Here is a 22,990-nt window from a genome sequence, read left to right on the forward strand (position 1 = left end):
CTCAGCTGTCCTACTGTCTGTCTCTCCTCAATCTGAGAACCCATTGTCAAAAATAAAAAGGAAAAACAGCGCCCTCTGCCGTTTTTTTCCTTTGCATGCTATGCTGTATCTTTTTAGAGTGATTAGTCTCTCCTACACTGTCTCCTTCTCTGCTCTCCTACTGTCTGTCTCTCTTATTGAAGGTTGTGGGTTCTATTCAGTGGTGTAAAGTAACTAAGTACATTTACTCAAGTACTGTACTTAAGTACAATTTTGAGGTACTTTTACTTTACTGGAGTGTTTCCAATTTTCAGTACTTTTACTTTTACTCCACATCTCAGAGACAAATATTGTACTTTTACTCCAATACAATTATTTAAAAACTTTAGTTACTAGTTACTTTGCAGATATAAATGGTCACATTATAAAACATACATTAACCACTTTAGCCCTATTTTATACATAGGCTATTTGAAAATAGCAGATCTACAAGCTCACAACGCGTCACATCGTGGCGCGTTGTGAGCTTGCAGATCTGCTATTTTCAACCATTGTAGTACCTTTACCCTTGGTACTTTAATATATTTTGATGCCATACTTTTGTACTTTTACTCAAGTAACATTTTTAACACAGACCTTTTACTTCTAACAGAGTATTTTTTATATTGTGGTATGTATTGCTACTTTTACTTAAGTCAAATATCTGAGTACTTTTTCCACCACTGGTTCTATATTCCCCTGCAGGTGTGTGAGCGGTCAGGTGAATTGCTGCTATGCGAGGGCCAGTGTTGTGGGGCTTTCCATCTGTCCTGCATCTCACTGGCTGAAGCTCCCAAAGACAAATTCATCTGTCCTGAATGCAAATCAGGTATTTACTATTCATTATCATCAGGTGTATCTTCTTCAGTTGCAGGCAGTGGTGTAAAGTAACAAAGTACATGTACTCAAGTACTGTACTTAAGTACAATTTTGAGGCATTTTTACATTACTGGAGTATTTGCAAATTTCAATACTTTTACTGCTCCACTACATCACAGAGACAAATATTGTGCTTTTTACTCCACTACAATTATTTGAACATTTTAGTTACTAGATACTTTGAAGATTTTGAATATTATTACAAAACATACATTAACCACTTCAACCCTATATATACTTTGGCTATTTGAAAATAGCCGAGCTACAAGCTCACAACGCGCCGCTTTGCGACACGTTGTGAGCTTGTAGATCTGCTATTTTCAAATTATTTTTATACATGACAAACTTTTGAAATGGGGACATACTGCATAATGAGTACCTTTACTTTTGGTACTTTAAGTATATTTTGATGCCAATACTTTTGTAGTCTTATTCAAGTGCATTTTTAACACCGGACTTTTACTTGTAACAGAGTATTTCTACATTATGGTGATGATACTTTTACTTAAGTAAAAAAGTAGAGTACTTTTTCCACCACTGGCATCTATCTTCTTCTTCTGCAGGTGTGCACACGTGTTTTGTGTGCCGGAAGCGAGGGGAAGAGGTGAGGCGGTGCATGGTTCCTGTCTGCGGGAAGTTTTACCACGGAGAATGCGTCGCTAAACACGCTCCGACTTTCCCTCTACACCGAGGCTTCCGCTGTTCTCTGCACGTCTGTCTGAGCTGCTTCATCCAAAACCCCAACCACCCTAACATGTCCAAAGGTAAAAAAAGATACCCCAACCACCCTAACATGTCCAAAGGTAAAGAAAAATACCCCAACCACCCAAACATGTCCAAAGGTAAAAATAATTACCCCAACCACCCTATGTCCAAAGGTAAAAAATTATGCCCCCAACCACCCTAACATGTCCAAAGGTAAAAAAAAATAATGCCCCCAACTACCCAAACATGTCCAAAGGTTTAAAAAAAATGAATAATTACCCCATCCACCCTAACATGTCCAAAGGTAAAAAAGAATTATCCCAACTACCCAAATATGTCCAAAGGTTTTACCACAACCACCCAAACATGTCCAAAGGTAAAGAATTGTTTTACTCCAACCACCCAAACATGTCCAAAGGTTAAAACAAATTAAATAAATAAAATACCCCAACCACCCAAACATGTCCAAAGGTAAAAAAAAAAAAGAAGAAATAAATACCCCAACCACCCAAACATGTCTAAAGGTAAACGTTTTTAAATCTTCACCTCAACAGACACACATGTTGACCCACGTTGACAGCTGTCACTCATAACTTCAGACACGCCCCATTCACAGCATTTAGCGTGCTGGACGCCGCTGCTGTGAATTCAGTGTAAAACCCTCCATCTGCGAAATCAACCACATTTACAGGTTTATCTGTAACTCGCAATTCAACGAGGCAAATCAAAGTGCTTTACATTAAGTGTGTGCATGTGTGTGTGTGTGTGTGTGTGTGTGTGTGTGTGTGTGTGTGTGTGTGTGTGTGTGTGTGTGTGTGTGTGTGTGTGTGTGTGTGTGTGTGTGTGTGTGTGTGTGTGTGTGTGTGTGTGTGTGTGTGTAACTAAGTATGTATGTGTACTTAAGCACTGTACTTAAGTACAATGTAGAGTTATTTTTTACTTTACTAGAGTATTTACAATTTTCAATACTTTTACTTCTACTCCACTACATCTCAAAGGCAAATATTGTACTTTTACTCCACTACAATTATTTGAAAACTTTAGTTACTATTTACTTTTACTATTAGATTTTGATTATTATTACAAAACATACATTACCCACTTCAGCCCTATACTTCAACTATTTGAAAATAGCCGATCTACAAGCTCACAACCCGTCGTGACCTTGTAGATCGGCTATTTTCAAAGCATTTTTATACATCTGGAAACTTGTGAAATGGGATCTTCTGAATAATGAGTAGTTGTGACAGACTATTTCTACATTGCTGTATTGATACTTTTACTTAAGTAAAAAATCTGAGTACTCCTTCCATCACTGGTGTGTGGGTGTGTGTGTGTAGGTGGTCTGCTTCGCTGTGTGCGGTGTCCGGTAGCCTACCACGCCACGGAGTCCTGCCTGGCTGCAGGCTGCGTGGTCCTGTCCAACAATAGTATGCTGTGTCCAAACCATTTCGCCCCCCGGAGAGGGGTCAAGAACCACGAACACGTCAACGTCAGCTGGTGCTTCATCTGTACTGAAGGTATACACGTCATAAGACACGTTGATTTTTGTTCATCAGACTACTTGTTATTAATCCATTAAGACCGGGGAGTCGGGGACTGTGTCATTTTAAGATTTCTTTGGGCTACGAGCTTGTAGATCTGCATTTTTTTTTTTATTGTGAAAATTTGTGCGAATCTTTGAATGTATATTTTTTAGAACGAACATTTGTAACTCACATCTTTGCTTCTGGGGGTCCCTGGAACAAAATATTTTAACAAATGTTCGCTTTAAAAAATATTAAAAGATTTTCAAAAATGTTCACGATTTAAAAAAGAATAGCAGATCTATGTATGCCATTTTTGAATAGCCAAAGACATCTTAAAAGGACACAGATGCGTTCCCGGTCTTAATGGGTTAACAACATATTAAAAGGGATATTTCACTTTCAAACATATTTGGGGTAATTTTAACGTCTACTCAGACTTGTGTGAGCACCCCAGACAGTCAAGTTGCTTGACTCAATATTTAGATATTTGATATTCATTTTATCAGACACGCCTTCCTATACAAACCCATTGTAACGTCAAACTCCATTTAAATGAAAAAAAAATCTCCTCAGGATAATATTAGTCACCATGAACCAAGGACGGGTGTTTTCAATGAATCTAACATGGTTAAAATTGGAGTTTGAAGTTCCAATGGGTTTGTATAGGAAGGAGGCATGTCTGTTAAAATGAATATCAAATATCTAAATACTGAATCAAGCAACTTAAAAACTGTCTGGGGTGTTCACAAAAGAGTAGACTTTAAAATTACAACAAACATGTTTGAAAGTGAAATATCCCTTTAACATCAGCAGCAACAATGACATCTGAATTCACTAGGAAACTATTTACATCTTAAAATGTGCAGCCTTCCCAGTGTTGCCATGTCTGCTTATTATAAATGACTTTGGGCTTGTTTTTCTGTACAGTCACTTGTAAATATTGGTAGTTGCGGGTTGCGTTTTTTTAAAGGTAGTGGGCTTGTTTTCTAATGTTGTCAAGGACCTCCAGATTAATGTATTTGTCCGCGGAACCCCATCTGAAAATATTTTGTGTTAGGGGCCCCCATTAAAGATTTGTGTTATAAATATTTCACTTTTTCTTCAATATTTTTTTTTAAATAGCAGATGTAAAGTGGAAAAACTTAAGCTTATAGCAGATGTAAAGTGGAAAAACTTAAGCTTTGTCACTTCGCTTGTTTTCATATACATGGCCACTTGTTTCTCTTGCAAAATCTGGCAACACTGATCCTTCCATATGTGCTGTTGTTCCTCCCGTTCTGCAGGGGGCAGCCTTCTGTGCTGTGAGTCGTGTCCGGCAGCGTTCCATCGGGAGTGTTTGAAGATCGACATGCCCAAAGGCAGCTGGTTCTGCAACGACTGCAAAGCTGGAAAGAAACCACACTTCAAAGACATCCTGTGGGTCAAAGTGGGCCGCTACAGGTCAGTATGCCCATATAAGGACATCCTGTGGGTCAAAGTGGGCCGCTACAGGTCAGTATGCCCATATTAGGACATCCTGTGGGGTCAAAGTGGGCCGCTATAGGTCAGTATGCCCATATTAAGGACATCCTGTGGGTCAAAGTGGGCCGCTACAGGTCAGTATGCCCATATTAGGACATCCTGTGGGGTCAAAGTGGGCCGCTATAGGTCAGTATGCCCATATAAGGACATCCTGTGGGTCAAAGTGGGCCGCTACAGGTCAGTATGCCCATTTAAGGATATCATGTGGGGTCAAACGGCTACAGTCAGTATGCTCATAAACGGACATCTCGGGGGTCAAAGTGGGGGTCAGTATGCCCATATAAGGACATCCTGGGTGTCAAAGTGGGCACGCCCCATTAAAAGGGGTCACGGTGGCGCTTTCGGTAGCGCTGTCGCCTCACAGCTAGAAGGTCCTGGGTTCGATTCCTGCTGGGGACGCTGTGGGCGCTGGGCGCGTGTTCTATCCTCCGTGTCATCAGCGCCCATACCCTAGGTGGGGTTGGCGAAAGGGCCTTTCTGTGTGGAGTTTGCATGTTCTCCCCGTGTCCCCTAGGGTAGTTACCCTCACAAAAACATAGTAGTAATCCTGGTCGCTATACCGTCTCCCCCATGACAGCCGGGGCAAAGAAACTGGTTGGAATAACGTGTTCCCTCCACGCGCTTCGTCCAACCGGGGAAACTCCCCCCTGTCAGGTGACAAGCAGGCTAGTTGGCTCTCATGCATTGAAGGAGGCATGAGCTCTACTCTGAGCTCCCTAGGCTGGCAGGGGGAGTGTAGCGCCCAGGATAACTTAGACAATTCGCACTGGGTGAAAAAGGGTTGCAAAATCATGGGATAAACCTTTTTAAACGGGAACGCATCTGTGTCATTTTAGATTTCTTTGACTATTCAAAAATAGCAGATATTACAACAGATATAGCAACATACGTTTTTCATAAAACTGTTGGGACATTTTCAGAATCGACCTCAGGTCTTAATGGGTCAAGCAAGGGATAATCAATGGGAAGCATTGTTTTTTTAGTTGATTGGTTTCATTTGGTTTGTCTCCATGCAGATGGTGGCCTGCTGAAGTGAGCCTTCCGAAGAACGTTCCGGAGAACATCCGGAAGATGCGACACGACGTCGGAGAGTTTCCTGTTCACTTCTTTGGCTCTAACGATTTCCTGTGGACCTACCAGGCCCGCGTGTTCCCTTATATGGACGTGGACGCCAACAGCAAGGAGAAGATGGGCAAGGGTGTCGACGCCATCTACAAGAAAGGTCCTTGTCAGTCTATGAACCAGCATTAATAGAAGTCCTGGTAGGACATAACACCAGCAGTACTAGAGGTCCTGGTAGGACATAACACCAGCAGTACTAGAGGTCCTGGTAGGACATAACACCAGCAGTACTAGAGGTCCTGGTAGGAGATAAAACCAGCAGTACTAGAGGTCCTGGTAGGAGATAAAACCAGCAGTACTAGAAGTCCTGGTAGGAGATAAAACCAGCAGTACTAGAGGTCCTGGTAGGAGATAAAACCAGAAGTACTAGAGGTCCTGGTAGGATATAAAACCAGCAGTACTAGAGGTCCTGGTAGGACATAAAACCAGCAGTACTAGAGGTCCTGGTAGGAGATAAAACCAGCAGTAATAGAGGTCTTGGTAGGAGATAAAAAACAGCAGTACTAGAGGTCCTGGTAGGACATAAAACCAGCCGTACTAGAGGTCGATGTACTTATATCATTAGAAACTGTGTGTGCGTGTGTGTGTGTGTGTGTGTGTGTGTGTGTGTGTGTGTGTGTGTGTGTGTGTGTGTGTGTGTGTGTGTGTGTGTGTGTGTGTGTGTGTGTGTGTGTGTGTGTGTGTGTGTGTGTGTGTGTGTGTGTGACTGACAGCTTTGGAGGAAGCGGCGGTTCGATTCCGTGAGCTCCAAGCAGAGAAGGAACTCAGACAACTTCAGGAAGACAAGAAGAACGACAGGAAGCCTCCTCCCTACAAACCCATCAAGGTCAGAGGTCACCTCAATACGTCCATACTATCACCTCAAGGTCACAATGTAACCTAGAACTGATTGAAAATAACTACTTGACATTTTAACTCATATAAAATTATTTTTGTGATATTGGTGAATTCCAATTATTGTCAAGTATTCCGCGCCACAACACCCACTTTGACAAACTCTGTTCTAGATCACTGCTTCTCAGTGTGTTCTGTAATGTACCAATGCAACCAAATGGACCCGTAAGGGTCCACGGGTCCATTTGGTTGAATTGTCAGAGTTAAATTCTTCTGTGACTCTTACAGGTCCATTGGGTTGCATTCTCATTTCTCAGAGATACATTGTTCTGTAACTCTGAGAGTATACCAAGGTTCAAGGTTCAAGGTTCAAGGTTGTACTTAATTGTTGCATCTTGTGTACAGGTACATAAGAGTAACATTTATTTTGGTTCGGCTTCCTTCAGACAATGCTGCAGCATAAGTAATAACAATAGAATAAAGAAAACGTAAAAAGATTTAAAGAAAGAGTGCAAAAAGAGCTAAAAGAGAATGAAAAGAGCATCATAAAATCAAATGTACATTGCTTGTAGATCTGCTATTTTCAAATAGCTTATGTATAAAATAGGGCTAAAGTGGTAAAAAAAAAACTTGGTATGTTGTATACACCACCAGCATTATTCTTCAGTAGCTGTCACCTAACTTTGTGTAAACAACTCCACAGTATATTCTATATACAGCAGATAAGGTGCAGCAGGTGCAGTTCAGGCATAGTAGTGCAAAAAAAGGGATGGATGGTTTCAACCAAATGGACTCCTAAGGGTTGCATTTCCACCGCTCTATTCTGGGCCAACCTAAAGCCGCGTTAACCATTACCCGTGATTTTCTACCCATTACCCGTGAAATACGGATAATGGATGGCACTGTCCCTAAACGCTATTCTGCACCTGCTATACCCGCTCTACATTATGCCGACCCCGTTATTTGCGGATGGATGTGTGATCGTGGGCGTGTTGTTGCTATATCCCCAAAATTGCTATTCTGCCCACACACCTTTGGGAAAGCGCACAGCGGACTCTAAAACCACCCGCAAGAGCGCACAGACTGCAATGGATTCCTGGAGACGGCCAGGACGCACAGCGTGCACCTCTCTACAAGGCTATTATTATCAACAAATCTCTGCGATTCTAATTTTCCTATAATCAGCAGACGGTAGGGTGTCAATTCCTTGTGTCAATTGTGTTTATATAAGATGATAGTCTATTCAAAGAAGACAATTTGTGCATCGCACAATGCAATGCTCTCCAAATTGCACGTCAGTTGTATTCATCGATTAAGCAGGAAATAATGAACTGATTACAAAAATATAAAATTCTCTCTAATCAGTAGCATGTAGGTGATACGTATGTCTATCAAATGTGGTTTTATTTAAAGGCAATCAGGCCAGGGCTTAGAAACCAAACGTCGGGTGTATGTTTCCATGTAAAATTCTCACAGTGTGTTGCTGAGAGCTGTGTTGCCAGAATTTGCGAGAGAAATAAGCAACCAGGTCTATGAAAACAAGCCCAAAAGAAGCGACTATATAATAGGCCACATGAGCACTTCAAACCTATGTATGTCATCCATTAAACAATGTGCATAAAGCACTGTCGCCTCACAGCTAGAAGGTCCTGGGTTCGATTCCCACAGGGGGCGCTGTGGGCACTGGGGGCGTGTTCTCTCCTCCGCGTCATCAGTGCCCATACCCTAAGTGGGGTTTTCTGTGTGGAGTTTGCATGTTCTCCCCGTGTCCCCTAGGGAGGACACAAAAACATGCAGTAATCCTGGTCACTATACTGCCTCCTCCTGGCCAGCCGGGGCGCCTGATGGAGGGGAAAGGAACTGGTTGGAATAACGTGTTCCTTCCACGCGCTACGTCCAACCAGGGAAACTCTCCCCTGTCAGGTGATAAGAAGGTCAGTTGGCTCTCATGCATTGAAGGAGGCATGAGCTCGGCGAGGGAAGGTAGTGCCCAGCATTACATAGACAATTGGCACTGGGTGTAAAAAATGGGGTTACAAAATCGTGGGATAAAAAACAAAACAAAAAAAACAATGTGCATATTTATATACTGTATGTTGGCTATTTGAAAATAGCCGATCTACAAGCTCACAACCGTTCTACCATTATTTACAAGCAACTTCATAAAAACAAGCCCAATGTGCTTATAATAATCAGACCAGGCAACACTGCAGACATGGATAAAGGAGTGCATAAGATTGCATTGGGGATAATGGCTAGCTTAGTCTTCTCTTAAAGGTAATGGAATCTGGCACAGTGATTGGTTTTATCATTGTAGCGCCCAAACCACACCTATGCATAATGTAACGGGTAGTGCAGGTGTTTTGCGGGTAAGGCAGGTGTCCCAGAATAGCATTTTTTGCGGGGGAACGCCCCTTGCCTAGTCCTATATCCCATATTATTGTCTTTTGCAACTTCGGCCCGAAATAGGGGCCTCAGAGTTGAATTGCCACTGAGGATTTGACAGTGTATGGGTTCTTGAAATAAAAAAGGTTGAGCATCACCTCTGACCCGCCCCTCCCCCTCAGGTGAATCGACCAATAGGGAAGGTGCAGATCATCACAGCCGACCTATCAGAGATCCCCAGGTGTAATTGCAAGGCGACGGACGAGCACCCATGTGGCAGCGAATCAGAATGCATCAACCGCATGCTGCTTTATGAGTGTCACCCACAGGTACTGACCTTACTGTAGTCACCTTTTCATGTGAAGCACCCCCAAAAACTATATGTATTTGGCTAATGGTAATATTGGAGTTAAAAATGTTTGCTTTTAAACATATTTATGTATTCAAAGATTTGCACAAATGTTCACGATTCATTTTTTTTGTTGCAGATATACAAGCTCATAGCGCGGCACTCGGTGCCGCGGTATGAGCTTGTATATCTGCTATTTTTGAATAGCCAAAGAAATCTAAAATGACACAAGATGCTTTCCCGCTCTAAATGAGTTAACAGGGATGAAATTAAGGTGATTTATTTAACAGAGCTTTATAAATGTAGATGTTCCAATGATGGTCACGTCTCATGGGGAGAGAGGGCCAACCAACCAAAAAGTGTTATATGATGTCCCCATATAATACTACATGATTACTGTAGTCTATTACATGTGATTACTGTATTTCATGTGATTAATTAACGTGTGCATGCTTGCGTGCCCCTCCTGGCTCCCTAATGTTGGAACAAACTCCCCATTGCAGTTAGAACTGCAGATTCACTCCCAATTTTGCAGACTTATGCAAAGGTTCAAATGTAATGAAGGAAGCATGTTATTTAGACAGATGCTAGGTTCATTGTTTACCTGGTATCCTTTTTTTTAATAGCATGTTATTTAGATGCCAGGTTGGTTTACCTGTGATCCTAGTTTACTGAGGCACTACACTGTCTCTCTGCATTCCATGCATGTGTTTACCAGTGGTGGAAAGTAACTAAGTACATTTACTCAAGTACTGTACTTAAGTGCAACTTTGAGATATTTTTACTTTACTGGAGTATTTCCAACTGTTACTCCACTACAATCTTTTGAAAACTTTAGCTACTAGTTACTTTGAAGATATAAATTATTATATTATAAAACATACATTAACCCCTTTAGCCCTGTTTTTTACATAGGCTATTTGAAAATAGCAGATCTACAAGCTCACAACGCGTCGCATCGTGACGCGTTGTGAGCTTGTAGATCTGCTATTTTGAAACATTTTAGTACTTTTACTTTTGGTAGTTTAAGTATATTTTGATGCCAATACTTTTGTACTTTTACTCAAGTAACATTTTGAACACAGGCCTTTTACTTATAACAGAGTATTTTTATATTGTGGTATTGCTACTTTTACTTAAGTAAAGTATCTGAGTACTTCCTCCACCACTGGTGTTTACCTTGCTTACTGTAAGTCACTGTGTGTGTGTGTGTGTGTGTGTGTGTGTGTGTGTGTGTGTGTGTGTGTGTGTGTGTGTGTGTGTGTGTGTGTGTGTGTGTGTGTGTGTGTGTGTGTGTGTGTGTGTGTGCATGTGTGCGTGTGCGTGTGCGTGTGCGTGCGTGTGCGTGTGTGCAGGTGTGCCCGGCTGGGGAGCGCTGTGAGAACCAGGCCTTCACTAAGCGGGAGTACAGTCAGGTCGAGACCTTCAGAACTCTGAGCAGAGGATGGGGGCTGCGCTGTGTGCACGACATGAAGAAGGTACACACTAAACAACAGTATTCACCTTATTCCTGGCCCTTCTCCGGGCGGCGCCATTGCCCTTTTCTGCTGCTTCATTCAAAATCTGTCCACTTCCTCCCTGGTAGGCTGCAGGTGTAATGCAGCTAATCAGTGTGTTGCCAGATTTAGCAAGAGAAACAACATTATGAATTTCATCCAGTGCAGTGATAGTTCAGGTAGGCACGCAAGGCAGGTGGACAGTAGGACACCTGTCTGTGTTGTATTGTGTATTATTGTATACTGTAGTGTTGTGTTGTATAGGTTATAGTAGTGGCAGCCATTTTGTGTTTCCACAATAGCAAGCCCATTAATTTTTCCCATAGAGATTTCTGAAAATATTTGTATTAATTATTATAAATATTTTGGGAAATCTCTATGGGGAAAATGCAGTGGTGGAAAAAGTACTGACATTTTTTATTTAAGTAAAAGTATCAAGATAGGACATTTTTTATTTAAGTAAAAGTATCAATACCACAATGTAGAAGTACTCTGTTATAAGTAAAAGGCCTGTGTTCAAAATGTTACTTGAGTAAAAGTACAAAAGTATTGGCAGCAAAATATACTATATTATATCATATATATATATATGATATAATATATATAATATATACTATAAAATAGCCGATGTACAAGCTCATCGTGACGCGTTGTGAGCTTGTAGATCTGCTATTTTCAAATAGCTTATGTATACACGAATCCACGGAGCGCTGCCCTGTAGGTGGCGCCGCCATTGCCGAGGTGTCAGACTCATCAGCTTCTGCTGTGGTTCTGTCCGTCTGTTGACGTTACTCTTTACCTGCTTGGCTGTTGGAGCAGCCATAAACTACACAGGTTCGTCCCGATTTTCTGTACATCTTTGTAAAGTTAGTGTTAGTAAAAAGCAGGTAAAAGAGTAACGTGAGCAGTCAGTGACAGCAGCTGAATGACACCGCGCAGCAGGAGCTGACCGAGTCTGACACCGCAGCAATGGCGGCGCCCCCTACAGGGCAGCACTCCGTGGATTTGTGTATAAAATAGGGCTAAAGTGGTTAATGTATGTTTATAATGTAATATAATAATTTATTACTGCAAAGTAACTAGTAACTAAAGTTTTCGAATAATTGTAGTGGAGTAAAAGTACAATATTTGCCCCTGAGATGTAGTGGAGTAGAAGTAAAAGTACTGAAAATTGGAGAAACTCCAGGAAAGTAAAAATTCCTCAAAAGTGTACTTAAGTACAGTACTTAGTAAATGTACTTAGTTACTTTACACCACTGGGAAAATTAATGGGTTTTCTATCTGTGGGACCACAAAATGGCCGCCACTGCTATTCCCTATTGTGTTGAGTTGTGTACGTGTATTACACAACCCAACAACATGAATGTGTATTTCGTTGTGTGTTTTCAGGGGGAGTTTGTCAGTGAGTACGTCGGAGAGGTCATCGATGAGGAGGAGTGCAGATCCAGGATCAGAAACGCTCAAGAACACGACATCTGTAATTTCTACATGCTGACTCTGGACAAGGTCAGGCTTTAATACAAACTACATTATTACTAAATTAACATCATTATCAATGTGACGTCATTATAACTACATCATCAAATAAATATGATTATTCATAGTACATCTGTAACTTCTACTCAAACTAAACCACGTAAAATCTTTTAATAGAACAAAATGCTAAAAGTACATCTTACCTATAAAAAATTATACAGTATAGTAATAATAATAATGAAAATAACAATAACAATAACAATAACAATATTGTTATTTACAGGATCGGATCATAGACGCTGGTCCAAAGGGGAACGAGGCTCGCTTTATGAACCACTGCTGTCAACCCAACTGTGAGACCCAGAAATGGACAGTAGGGGGCGACACCAGGGTGGGACTGTTCACCCTGGTTGATGTCAAAGAAGGTAGGACATGAGACAGGTAGGACATGGAACAGGTAGGACATAGAGACAGGTAGGACATGAGACAGGTAGGACAAGGAGACAGGTAGGACATAGAGACAGGTAGGACATGGAGACAGGTAGGACATGAGACAGGATAGGACATAGAGACATAGAGACAGGTAGGACATGGAGACAGGTAGGACATGAGACAGGTAGGACATGGCGACAGGTAGGACATGAGACAGGTAGGACATGAGACAAGTAAGACATTAGACAGATAGGACATGAGACAAGTAGGACATGAGACAGATAGGACATGAGACAAGTAGGACATTAGACAGATAGGACATGAGACAAGTAGGACATGAGACAAGTAGGACATGAGACAAGTAGGACATTAGACAGATAGGACATGAGACAAGTAGGACATTAGACAGATAGGACATGAGACAAGTAGGACATGAGACAAGTAGGACATGAGACAAGTAGGACATTAGACAGATAGGACATGAGACAAGTAGGACATGAGACAGGTAGGACATGGAGACAGGTAGGACATGAGACAAGTAGGACATTAGACAGATAGGACATGAGACAAGTAGGACATTAGACAGGTAGGACATTAGACAGAGACAGGTAGGACAAAAAAAAAATCTGCTTGTCGAGAGCTGAAATATTGTATTACTTTTATAATTTTTTTATCTGCTTGTCGAGAGCTCAAATATTGTATTATTTTGTATTATTTTTTTATCTGCTAGTCGAGAGCTGAAATGTTTTATTATTTTTCATAATTTTTTATCTGCTAGTCGAGAGCTGAAATATGGTCATATTTTTTATAATTTTGTATCTGCTAGTCGAGAGCTGAAATATTGTATTACTATATATAAAAATATAAAAATATAAAAATATAAAAATATTTCTTAAATGTATTTTTTTACTGCTAAATATTTTTTTTTATAATTTTGTATCTCAAAGCAAAGCAAAGCAAAGCAAAAGCAAAGTTTGTTGTTTACCCAGGGTGTTGGACTAAGTGCGAAACTTATTTACAGCCAGACCCTGCATGGAAGCCTTGCTCAAGGGCTATTCAGCGGTGATTCATGATTGATGTGATGAATTGGGGAATCGAACTAGGGACCTTCCGGTATCAAGGCCGCCCCTCTAACCACTAGGCCACCGCTGCCACTAGCTGCCGAGTATATATATATATATATCTGCTAGTCTAGAGCTGAAAAAAGATTTTCTGTCTGTCTGTCCGGGTACAGAGTTAACATTGAACTAACCTGAAGTGTTTAGGGAACAGGAAAACAGTGTGCTGAAAATGTGCGTGCGTGCGTGTGTGCGTGTCTGTTTCTGTGTGTCTCTTAGGTACAGTGTTAACATTTAAAACAGTGTATAGTAAACGTGTGTGTTTCTGTGCATGTGTGTCTAATAGGAACAGAGTTGACGTTCAACTACAACCTGGAGTGCTTGGGGAATGGTAAAACTGTGTGTAAATGCGGAGCTCCCAACTGCAGCGGGTTCCTGGGAGTCCGACCCAAGGTAAGAGGGTGTGTGTGCGTGCGTACGTGAATGTTTTATACTTTTTGAAATGTGAAACGTTAACTTTCTAATGCATACATGGGCAACTGGCGGCCCGGGGGGCCACATGCGGCCCCCACCTTCACTTCACACATTCGGTGCCGGAGTATATTCATAATATACTCCCCCAGTGCCAGCGATTTTCGTGTTTTATAACCTTTTCAACCGGTCACAGAATTGTTATATCCATTATAATCGTTTGTCTGGCTGTGTTAATAAACACACACGACAGATCGACCAGCACTCAAAGAGTTACTTTTTTTTCTCTCCGTCTCCATTCTATTTCTCTGCCACTCCCAATATATCCGGACGGAGGCTGTAGTCGTATTTCCTGCCCCCTTCCGCAGGCCATCTTAGCTTAGCTTAGCTTATGATCGGGTTTCAGATCGTTGGTAAACACAACGACGATAACTGTTCGTCGTCCAGAGTAAAGAAAATATAACCGGAGCTCTCCGTTGTTTACCCTATTTTGTCTACAAATAAAAATGTTCAAGCTAAAACCGGAAACCGGAAACGGAACCCGCTATTTGTGCATCCGGGTGAGTGGGAAGTGAGTGGAAAGGGAACCCGATGCCGGAACTTACAGAAAACAGCGCGATCGTTTATTAAACCACAAAAAGACCACTTCACGTATATCTACGTTTTTTTTACGGTTGGCACTCAACGCCACTTTTTGCAAAACCGTAGATTTACGGTTTTGTTGTGTTAATGTGTTAATGCGGCCCAGCCCGCAGGTTAATATCGGAACACTGATATATAATTGATTTCAGCTGTTACAATTCCAAACATGCAAACATGACCCGCTTTAATTACTTCAGTCTATATTATTTGCTAATGACTACAGTAGTATTACATTTATATTGTCTTTTTTATGTCCAATGTATTTGTATTTAAGTTCATAACATTTACATAACTATAACTACTTGACATTAAATACAAAAATTACTTTTCAGGATTCCAATTCAAAAGCAAAAAAATAAAATGGATTCCAATTCAAAATTAGCAAAACTAGCAGATCTACAAGCTCAAAACGCGTCGCACGCGACGCGTTTTGAGCTTGTAGATCGGCTAGTTTTGCTACTTTTGTGTGACATAGAATGGCGAAGTATGGCATTAATTTACGGAAAAAGGTTTAATACGAGAGTCTGCCGTCTGGAGTGAGTGTGGACATATAGTGACCCTCTACATCATCAAAGTTGCCCAGCCCTGTAGTAGGGTCACTGGACCCCTGCCTGGACCATCAGAGGTCCTTGAGGGGGTTCCAGGAAAATGATTGATAGTTAGGAACCAAACTTGCAAACCCTTAGAGGTCTGTAACTCTGAGTGTACAAATGGAACCAATTGATTGATTGATTGATTGATTAACTCCTCCCCCTCCCTCCAGAACAATCCTCCATCGTCAGACGATAAAGGCCGTAAGATGAAGAGGAAGAAGAAGAGCGTCGCCGTGGCGACCAAGGAGCGAGAGGATGAGTGTTTCAGCTGCGGAGACGGAGGACAGATGGTGTCCTGCAAACGACCAGGATGTCCTAAGGTTTACCACGCTGACTGTCTGAACCTCACCAAGAGACCAGCAGGTACAATACCTATCACTAACCTTAACCTCTACCCCTATACCCCTAACCCCAAGGTTTACCACGCTGACTGTCTGGACCTCACCAAGAGACCTGCAGGTACAATACCTAACCCTAACCTCTACCCCTATACACCTAACCCCAAGGTTTACCACGCTTGACTGTCTGAACCTCACCAAGAGACCTGCAGGTACAATACCTAACCCTAACCTCTACCCCTATACCCCTAACCCCAAGGTTTACCACGCTTGACTGTCTGAACCTCACCAAGAGACCTGCCGGTACTATACCTAACCCTAACAATAACCTCTAACTCTACCCCTAATTATTAATAGCTTTCCAAAAAGGACAAATGTTAGTGGTTAGGGCCAATTTGACCAAACTGCAGTACCGATTCCCAAACAGGGCGATGTCGGGGGCGACATGCCTGAAATTGAGCAGGCGACTTGCCATCGAGTCAATGGGGGGACGTCCACGGCCGAGACGCCCCGAGCCCCAAAGAACCCCCTTTTGCCCAATCTCAGATTTTTGTGGCTGCTAAAATAGCCATCCCCGATCACGTCTCTTATCAACTTAAAGGAGAATTTTTCGCTTCTCCTTTAAGCCGTTAACATATGATCAAATTAAAAGTGGGTGGCAGGTGGACGACAGGGGACTCCCAGGTCAAGGGGTCAACGTTGTTTTTCATCCTAGGATGAAAACAAAGGAGGCGTAGACACAATCAGACACCTGATTCTTGATCAGCGCGTCACCCTGAACGTGCCCATATAACTTTGTGCGATATTCCTACGCAAAGTTCTCTACTTTCATATCTCGCACGGTAAGCTACATAGTGGGTACGACTCTAACACCATAGTGAATGTGTGTGCGTGTGCGTGTCTCTTCAGGGCGTTGGGAGTGCCCGTGGCATCAGTGTGACGTGTGCGGTGCGGAGGCGGCGTCGTTCTGTGACGTGTGTCCGTCGTCGTTCTGCGTGGACCACCGAGAGGGTCTGCTGTTCATCTCCCGCCTGGACGGCTGTCTGTCCTGCAGCGAACACGACCCCTGTGGACCGGAACCCCTGGAGCCAGGCGAGATCCGGGAATACAACCCGGAACCTCTGCAGACGGGCGAGATCCAGGAATACAGCCCGCAACCTGTGCATACAGGCGAGATCCGGGAATACAACCCACAACCTCTGCAGACAGACGAGATCCGGGAATACAACCCACAACCTCTGCAAACAGGCGAGATCCGGGAATACAACCCACAACCTCTGCAGACAGGCGAGATCCGGGAATACAACCCTCTGCAGACCTCCTCAGGTATTGATTGATTGATGTTTTTTGTTGTCCAACAAAGGCATATAAAGGATCGTTGTTGTCTTTTGTATTTTTTAATATATCGTTGCTGTCGGGCAGAAACCAGCTAACTCCATTTTGACGCTTTTGCATTTTTTGCATTTTTAGTGCTATTGAACACCCTTTACGTCTGTGTGTTGATTGTGTTGATTAAAAAAATATTGAACCAATGAAAAGTATTAAAAAGTGCTTCTGACAAAACCATTTAACTCCATTGGATCCTCAAACGTTCTGCTAAACCAGCTAACTCTACCAAAGGGGGTGGAGCTAGCTGGTTTAGCTGACTCCAGGCTCCACCCCCTTTTGACCTCCAACCTCATTGTGAGCTTGGAGGTCCAATCAGCTGTTTTTATCAATGATGAACAAAACCTCCTAACTCCACTTTTTGTTTTGTTTTTGTATTTTCCTGAAAAATGGAAATTTTGGAGTTAGCTGGTTTCTGCCCGACAGCAGAGATATATTTTATGACTTTATTCATATCATTGAATCGATTAATGACTCAAGCATTATTTTATACTTTGTCACACAGCGGTGTCATGCCAAAAATAGTTAAAATAGCAGATCTATAAGCTCACGCATTGTGAGCTTATAGATCTGCTATTTTTCCACATTTTTGAAACTTTTTGAAGATTTGACATGCCCAAAATAGGGATTGATTATTAGTATATGTTTATTATTAATATTTTTGTATGGATTTTTTATTTATTTATCCTGGATTAAATGGATTAGTTGAATGAACTGTTGCACCTCTATCCTCAGGTCAGGTTGGTCCTCCTCATCCACGACCTTTGACCTCCAGTCAGGTGGTGTCGTCTCCTCCGGTCCGTCAAATGTCTGATCCTACCAGGTATGTTTAAAGTTCTGTATACTGTATATATAATATACATAATACATATACATGTCACAGTATGATTAGAAAACCAGTCAGGTTGAAAAAGGTGCACTCTGTTTCAACGATGGTGGCGTGTCGCCTGAAGGTGACTTGAGCCACGAGAGGCACCGCCGTGCACGCTTAGGCGAGCGAGTCGCCGTGCCGAGCGTTGCGAAGTCACCTTCAGTCGACACAGCGCCGTCCAAGTTATGTCCCGATAGGAGCAGAACCGTAAATCATCGTCTAGTGTCGGTACCACCGAGACGTCATTTGTTTTTCAGAGAAAATGAAACAATGGAACAATGTTCCTCTGAGGTATTCTGGAATGTCGAGAAAAAACGGAAAAATGCATATTTGTATCCTGTTTGGGAGCGTGGGAGGTGACCTTGAAGAAAACAAGCACTCCTTTTTCATTCTGACTGTTTTTTCAATCATACTGTAACATATATTTTTCTACATATAAAACTAACTCTATAGCTGAATTTTGCTTCTCACCAGTGTGGTGTTACTGTAGAGAGTTGACAACTAACTCTAGTTGATTGTTGTTTGTTAACAGTGTTACTGTAGCGTAGGTTACTAACTCTAGTTGAATGTTGTTTCTCACCAGTGTTACTGTAGAGTGGTTAAAGGGATATTTAACTCTTTTTTTTTTAAAGGGCAATTTTATCGTCTACTTAGGCTTTTGTGAGCCACCCGGACAGTTTTTAAGTTGCTTGATTCAGTATTTATACATTTGATATTCATTTTATCAGACACGCCCCCTTCCTATACAAACCCATTGTAACTTCAGACTCCATTTTAACCATGTTAGATTCATCAGAAACACCCGTCCTTGGTTCTGGTGACTCACCCTGCCCTCCTAATACCTGATATGTTCTTTCAATAACTTTTTTCATTATTATTATTATTCATTTATTCTTGTATTCATTTTTTTTTTCATTTTCCCAAAAAATATATAAAAAATAAATGAAAAAAGTAATAGAAAAAACACGGTCTCCTCACGTATTAGAAGGACAATATCAGTCACCAGAACCAAGGACGGGTGTTTCCGATGAATCTAACATGGCTAAAATGGAGTTTGAAAATGGAAAATGGAGCCCAAAAATTGAAATTGAAATATCCCTTTAACTAACTCTAGTTGAATGTTCTTTCTCACCAGTGTTACTGGACATCTCACTGGTGAGTCTGGTTTCCCGGCGTTCTCCATCGTCCCGGTGGTCTCCATGGCGACCGCTTCCCCTCCTGTCGAGGGTCCCGGCAGCCCCCAGGCTCGCCTCCTGCCGCAGTACTCTCCCATCTCCTCCTATGAGGGGGAGGAGCCTGAAGAGGAGGAGGAGGTGCTAGATGAAGAGGAGCTGGAATGTCTGGAGGTCTAAGAGGAGGAGGAGTAACCTCCATATGTAGGCCAGCCAATCAGAGAGCAGCAGAGCCTCCATATGTAGGCCAGCCAATCAGAAAGCAGCAGAACCTCCATATGTAGGCCAGCCAATCAGAAAGCAGCAGAGCCTTGTCCATCACTAACGTCCTCCAATAAGAGAACTCCATCTTCACCCAGTTGATGGCTGCTCAGTTAGGGGTTGAGTGTCTTGCTCATGGACACCTCGGCGCATAGCCGGGGCCGGGAATTGAACCTGGGACCTTCAGCTAAGGCCCCGCCCCCATTGAAATGGAGATAAAATGGAGATAGGCAACTACAACCGGAGAGGATATGGAAATGGCTCAATCAAAACACTATCAGAGCTCTTCTTGTTGCTGCAGGGCAGGAGAAAGGCCGGCTGCTGATTGGTCGGCCTTTGTGCCAGTCTTTCCTTCATCCCGGGTGATGGAACTGGCAGTCAGTCACCTGACGTCCTCATGCAGACATCATGAGTAGAGCCCGACCGATGATAATATATATTATTGTTATTAATATTAATAACAATAATAATAATTTATGATGATCATAATCATATCATTCATTGTTTGATTGTGACAGGTCTGTAACAGTAATTCTGCAGCACATTTTTAACCTGGTGTCCCTATTTTTTTGTGTCATTATCGGGGAAAAGTTTCAAAACTTATTTTTTTCTGAATAGCCAATCTACAAGTTTGTTATATATTATTTTTTTGTATAGTACTCAAGTGGTTAAATGAAATAACATTCAGTTCATGTATACATCAATTTGTGTTTATTTTTGTTTATTGGTTTGCTTATAAGTTACACGTTTCTCAAGTAGATTTTATTTTTATTTTTTTGCACTATTTGACAAAATATCAGTCAAAACATTGTTACTTGGTGTTCTCGTGCAGTGGTTCAATTCGATTACAATTAATTAATTGATTAATTGTAATTAAGTGGTTCAATTCCCCTTTCCCTCATTTTTGAATACCAGTACCAGGGATGGGATATTTATCACTAGGTACCAGTACCAGGGATGGGATATTTATCACTAGGTGCTAGTACCAGTACCAGGGATGGGACGTTTATCATGATAGAAAATGCTTTTTCTTAGGCTGTGTGTCCATCAAAGTGTTTCTCCCCATGCAGCTGAAAGCGTTCGCCTAAAAAACTCTCCCAAGCGGCCGAGTTGAAAATATTTCAGCTCTCAGGGCAAGCAGATAAAAACGCCACACACATGAACGTCGTGTAGCACAAAACACACGTTCAGCCCCTCGTCGCGCTGCTGGAGTTTACTAATGCCAGTGGTGGGAAGTACCCAATTACATGTACTCAATTACTGTACTTAATTACACTTTTGAGGTACTTTTTTACTTTACTGGAGTATTTTCAATTTTTAATACTTTTACTTCTACTCCACTACATGCCAGAGGCAAATATTGTAGTTTTACTCCACTACAATTATTTGCAAACTTTAGTTACAAGTTACTTTGCAGATTTTGATTATTATTACAAAACATACATTAGCCACTTCAGCCCTATACTTTGGCTATTTGAAAATAGCCGATCTACAAGCACACAACGCGTCACGATACGACGCATTGTGAGATCGTAGGTCTACTATTTTCAAAGGATCTTAATACATTTTAAAAACGTGTGAATTGGGACTTTCTGCATAATGAGTACTTTTACTTTTGGTACTTTAAAGTATATTTTGATGCCAATACTTTTGCACTTTTACTCAAGTACATTTTGAATAAAGGACTTTTACTTGTGACAGAGTATTTCTACATGATAGTATGGATACTTTTACCTAAGTAAAAAAAATACTTTTTCCACCACTGTCTAATACGCAGCGCTCCCATCCAGAACATACACTGTGCTCAGGAAAAATACTTCTTGGTGGACACGACCCCTTAGAAAGAGAAATTATAGCTACCATTATGATGCAATGAATGAACAACCTTTTATAAAATATATCATTGTAAATAAGAAGAATAAGAATAACAAATACAAAAAAAAATAAGAAATGCCGTGAAAGAGTTTTAACTAGTGCCTCCTGAGTAGAATGATTTTAAACTGTGGTCATTTCACTAAGGCCAGTTTTATGTCAATATGTTTCACATCATGATTTCTATTCAATAACAGTTGTGTTGGTCAAGTTTAGGTTTTTATTTCATCTGGTTTAACACTCTACAGATCAGCAGGTTCAAACTAAGCTTGTCATGAAAATGATTTTTATCACTAAATGTTACAGTAAAATTAATTCTTCCATTTTAAACTATCTCTCATGGATGGACCCCCTGTAGTACCTCCACGTACCCCTAGAGGGACATGTGCCTCCCATTTGAGAAACACTGCTCTGGGAATCGGCATCGGACCCACAACTCTGACATCGGTTGGACTCTGAACATGAGAAACTGTTTTCTAGTCTGGACGAGGATTTATGAACTCACATGAACTTTGTTCACATCTACATCCATAAAACGCTGTCTAAAAAAGAAAAAGAAAAAAAAATCTATGGAACTTCTGCTTGGAATTTTGGAGTCACTAAATCGTGGGAATTGTAGTCCTATACTCACTCCTTCTGTAGTCCATTTTCACGCGTGTCAGTTCCACACAGCTGCTGCTTTGTTTTTGTTCGTTTGTTTGTTTGTTTTTGTTGTTTTTAGTGTTTGTGGTGTCAGTTATGCTAATAAGAAGAGTTATTAAAACCGTCTGCATATCAGATTAATATGCTTGACCGTTTAAACGTCTCCACAGTGTCTGTTATTTTATCAGCAATCATCAACAGTCAACTTTATCGTCACATCACAGGTTTACAGGTGTAAAGAAGTGCATACGCTCCATCATTTACAGTAGTTTCCAGAAAGGGAGAAGAGCAAACTTTAAATGTTTTACTTAGTCTAGTTTTAGTCAACTAAATCTACAGTTGATTTAGTAAAATAAAATATATTTTTGGCAGGCCTTGATGGCGTCGTAATGCCTGATTTATACTTAGCTGTGTGCCGAAAATAGCCGAGTTTTAGTTTTAGTCTGGTTTTTATTTGTTGACGAAATTGTCAGTATATTCAGTCATAGTTTTAGTCATCAAAGCTTAGTTTTTCGACAAAATGAACACTGGTCACAAATCTCTCAATAGTAAACAGACATTGATAATAATATATATGTGAGCTACTGCCGACTGAGTCACATGTAACTGTGTCAAGTTACTGGTGGAATAAATGACACCCTTTAACTTATTCACAATGGGTTGGCAACAATAAAATATCAGATGCACAATAAAGTGCGGGGTGCGTAATTGTTGCGTATACCAATGGAATAAAACGATTAACTTTGCAGACTACGCCACTTAGGTTTGGATTGGAGGAGCCTAAGAACTCCTTGATTAACTTTTTTTGTTTTAACAGGCTATTCACAGGTTCGAGGTAACAAGTACTTAGACTTTAAGAGAACACAACACCAATAAAACCAAGGAGGAACTGAGACCAATACAGTGGATAAAAAGGGGTAAACATACATTTATTAGGA

At 41.3% G+C, this 22,990-nt stretch overlaps 1 protein-coding gene across 1 annotated transcript in view; it reads left to right on the plus strand.

Annotated features, from left to right (window-relative positions):
- The window catches only part of nsd1b (nuclear receptor binding SET domain protein 1b), a 56,268-nt gene extending 34,113 nt beyond the window's left edge, over positions 1-22,155 (plus strand). The window contains exons 12-26 of the mRNA XM_080435134.1: positions 724-847; positions 1,461-1,661; positions 2,943-3,122; positions 4,415-4,571; positions 5,669-5,874; positions 6,488-6,600; positions 9,176-9,322; positions 10,698-10,820; positions 12,228-12,344; positions 12,598-12,739; positions 14,151-14,257; positions 15,681-15,873; positions 16,758-17,174; positions 17,970-18,057; positions 19,241-22,155. Coding sequence (XP_080291260.1) covers positions 724-847; positions 1,461-1,661; positions 2,943-3,122; positions 4,415-4,571; positions 5,669-5,874; positions 6,488-6,600; positions 9,176-9,322; positions 10,698-10,820; positions 12,228-12,344; positions 12,598-12,739; positions 14,151-14,257; positions 15,681-15,873; positions 16,758-17,174; positions 17,970-18,057; positions 19,241-19,457 — 2,532 coding nt within the window. The 3' untranslated portion in view covers positions 19,458-22,155. The remainder of the gene's footprint in view (positions 1-723; positions 848-1,460; positions 1,662-2,942; positions 3,123-4,414; positions 4,572-5,668; positions 5,875-6,487; positions 6,601-9,175; positions 9,323-10,697; positions 10,821-12,227; positions 12,345-12,597; positions 12,740-14,150; positions 14,258-15,680; positions 15,874-16,757; positions 17,175-17,969; positions 18,058-19,240) is intronic.
- The last annotated feature ends 835 nt before the right edge of the window (positions 22,156-22,990 follow it).

Source organism: Gymnoscopelus braueri, assembly GCF_963280865.1.
Source record: "Gymnoscopelus braueri genome assembly, chromosome: 8".
Classification (NCBI taxonomy): Eukaryota; Metazoa; Chordata; class Actinopteri; order Myctophiformes; family Myctophidae; genus Gymnoscopelus; species Gymnoscopelus braueri.